Raw genomic sequence first — 3319 nt, forward strand, 5'->3', positions numbered from 1 at the left:
GAAGTTTGCAGTGAGCTGAGATTGCACCACTGCACTCCAGCCTGGGCGACAGAACGAGACTCTGTTCAAATAAACAAACAAGGCCGGGCACAGTGACTAACGCTTGTAATCCCAGCACTTTGGGAGGCCGAGGCAGGCGGATCAGTTGAGGTCAGGAATTTGAGACCAGCCTGGCCAACATGTTGAAACCCCGTCTCTACTAAAAGTAAAAAATTAGCTGGGCATGGCGGCGGGCGCCTGTAGTCCCAGCTGCTCAGGAGGCTGAGGGAGGAGAATCGCTTTAAACCAGAAGGCGGAGGTTGCAGTGAGCAGAGAGATCACGCCACTGCACTCCAGCCTGGGCAACAGAGCAAGACTCCATCTCAAAAACAAAAAAATAAACAACAACAACAAAACAAGTAGGGATTTGAATGCAGGAGATAAGGGGGCCAAGGAGCCTGGGGCCTCTTGTGGTAACCAACGATGCCAACTTCCCTGCTGCAGCCCCAGTCCCCTTTAAGGCATGAGATGCCCAATAAATTCATTTAGATTCATTCACTGTCCCCTGTCGCCTACAATGCCCCAGCTTCCAGAGCAGCTGTATCCTTTCCTAGGTCATAAAGACCTGCAGGGATGGGAGGGATCTGTGTGTTTAGGGGGTTCCAGGCAGGCAGTGGGACCCGCCTCGGCCTGCAGTTAGTGCCAGAGGTGCCCAAAGGCTGACTCAGAGGTTTCTGAACCTGCAGGAGGGCACCTGGAGGGAGGGGGCTCCTGGTGGACAGCAGTTTGTTTACCGCCCACCAGACCCTTTGTGCCCAGTTTATTGGGGCAAGCAGCTGGAGGCGGGTGGAGCACAGTGCCCCATCCCAGGAGGGAGTCAGAGCCCCGCCTGGTGAGTTCCTCCCCTCCAGGCTGGACACTGGGGCTCAGGAACTCGGTGAGTGCTCCGGCTGGAGATTCAGGGACAGAGCACATGGTGGCCATTTACTGATCTCCTACCACCTATATTATCATAGCTACCCAGGGAGGGAGGCCTTGCCAACCCCATTTCACAAGCAAGATTAAATAATGCCCCTAAACTGAGGTTTACTAAGCCCAGAGCTGTTTATTCCCTCCAGCTGCAAAGTGGGAGGAGTCTCGGGGCAGAACTAGAGGTATGGTGGGGCCAAAAGGCCTCTTTTTTTTTTTTTTTTTTTTTTGAGACGGAGTCTTGCTTTGTGGCCCAGGCTGAAGTGCAGTGGTGCTCACTCTTGGGTTACTGCAACCTCCGCCTCCTGGGTTCAAGTGATCCTCGCACCTCAGCCTCCCTAATAACTGGGATTACAGGTTCCCATGACCACGACCAGCAAGTTTTTTTTGTTTTGTTTTGTTTTGTTTTTGTTTTTGAGACTGAGTCTCACTCTGTTGCCCAGGCTGGAGTGCAGAAGCACAATCTCAGCTCACTGCAACCTCTGCCTCCCAGGTTCAAGCGATTCTCGTGCCTCAACCTCCTGAGTAGCTGGAATTACAGGCATGTGCCACCACACCCGACTAATTTTTGTATTTTTAGTAGAGATGGGGTTTTGCCATGTTGGCTAGGCTGGTCTCGAACTCCTGATCTCAAGTGATCTGCCCACCTTGGCCTCCCAAAGTGCTGGGGTTACAGGCATGAGCCACCGTGCCTGGCCCAGAGGGCAGAAGGCCTTTCAGAACCCAGACACGAAGAGGTTTAAAACCTGAGGAGGCTGACTGGGTGCAATGACTCACATCTGTAATCCCAGCACTTTGGGAGGCTGAGGCAGGCAGATCACGAGGTCAGGAGATCAAGACCATCCTGGTCAACATGGTGAAACCCCTTCTCCACTAAAAATACAAAAATTAGCTGGGCATGGTGGCGCACGTCTGTAGTCCCAGCTACTCGGGAGGCTGAGGCAGGAGAATCGCTTGTACCTGGGAGGCAGAGGTTGCAATGGGCCGAGATCGTGCCACTACGCTCCAGCCTGGCGACAGTGTGAGACTCCGTCTCAAAAATAACACAACATAACATAACATAACATAACATAACATAACTCGAGGAGGAGTGGTGCCCTGTGCTGGACAGCCATTCTCTGCTTTCATCTCTGGAGTCTTTGAGCCTAGGTCAGCCCCTTGCCCTCTCCTCCCCTATTTCCTGGTGTCCCACCCACCCTCCCTTGGCTCTGACCCGTATTCAGGAGCAGGCTTGCGATGGCCAGGTTCCCGTGGGACACACTGTAGTGGAGGGCCGTGTTTCCGTTGCCATCCGTCAGGTTCACCACGTGCGCCAGCAGCTCGGGTCCCAGGTGCCTCACCCCTTCCAGCATCCTGGCCACTGGCTCCGCCTGAGAGCGCCGCTGGCTGGACACTCGAAACCATTCCTGGGCCACGAGGCGCAGGGCGCCCTGCCGGGATAGGGGCGAAGATGACATCAGCGATGGTCCCCGGCGGCGCCGTGGTGGGGGAGCTGGGGGGCGGGGGGTACTGGGAAGAGACCCCTTTGGCGTTTCCAGGCAGGGAAGGAAGGTCACTCCTCGTCCCGGTAGGGAGCCATGCGGACCCAGATGGAGCGTCGGGGCCACACCCCTATCGGAGGGCAAACATGCGGGGAGGGGGTCCTTTCCTGCTAAGGAAGAATTTGCGGGAGAACCTGATTGGGGAAAGGCAACGAGCGCTTGCCCCTGGGGAGTCCAGGAGTGGGGCCAGGACCGGGCCTCTTTGGGGAAACTAAGGAAAGATCGGCGCTGTCCTGGGAAGGAGATCCCTTCGGAGAACCCGGGGTAAGGCGAGGTGCCTGGTGGGAAGGGATGGAACCCGGTGCGCTCCCCTAAGTGGGCGTCAGAGGTCCTTGGAGGCGCCCGCGCCACTCCCTGGTGCTGGGCTCCCGGGGCACTCACGCCGTCGCGGGCTACCCCGCGGGGCCGGCTCAGCTGCCGCTGCAGCGCTGCGCACGCCTCCCTTAGACGCGGGCTCAACTCACACCTGCAGAGAACGCCAGGAAAGGCTCAGGATGGATCGGGGGCAGCGCCGACCAGGAGGGGAGCAGCTGCCTCCTCTCCAAACTCCTAGCGAGCGCCGCTCACCTCCCCTGTGCTACCGGCTGAGGCTCTGCCTCCGCCTCGGGCTCAGGGTCCTGGATGTCCCGGCCACTGGGAGGGCCAGGAGTGCCCGAGTCGGATTCCCCGCCGCTGTCATCCCCGGAGCCCGAAGAGCTACCCGGGGGCTCGGCACCACCGTTGTCGCTGTCGCCATCGCTGTCGCTGGCGTCCTCGCTGGAGGAGCTCTCGTACCTGGGGGCAGGGTGGGAGGCGTCTGCTAAACCTACCCTGTGGGCTCGTTCTGGAGA

At 58.2% G+C, this 3319-nt stretch overlaps 1 protein-coding gene across 1 annotated transcript in view; it reads right to left on the minus strand.

Moving 5' to 3' along the window:
• KANK3 (KN motif and ankyrin repeat domains 3) overlaps positions 1-3319 on the minus strand; it is a 15468-nt gene that overhangs the window by 9038 nt on the left and 3111 nt on the right. Inside the window, exons 2-4 of the mRNA XM_011928102.1 lie at positions 3057-3312; positions 2871-2955; positions 2162-2378 (exon numbers count right to left, since the gene is read on the minus strand). Of these exons, the coding sequence (XP_011783492.1) occupies positions 2162-2378; positions 2871-2955; positions 3057-3312 (558 nt within the window). The remainder of the gene's footprint in view (positions 1-2161; positions 2379-2870; positions 2956-3056; positions 3313-3319) is intronic.

The sequence above is a fragment of the Colobus angolensis genome, unplaced genomic scaffold (genome assembly GCF_000951035.1).
Source record: "Colobus angolensis palliatus isolate OR3802 unplaced genomic scaffold, Cang.pa_1.0 Scaffold769, whole genome shotgun sequence".
Taxonomy (NCBI): domain Eukaryota; kingdom Metazoa; phylum Chordata; class Mammalia; order Primates; family Cercopithecidae; genus Colobus; species Colobus angolensis.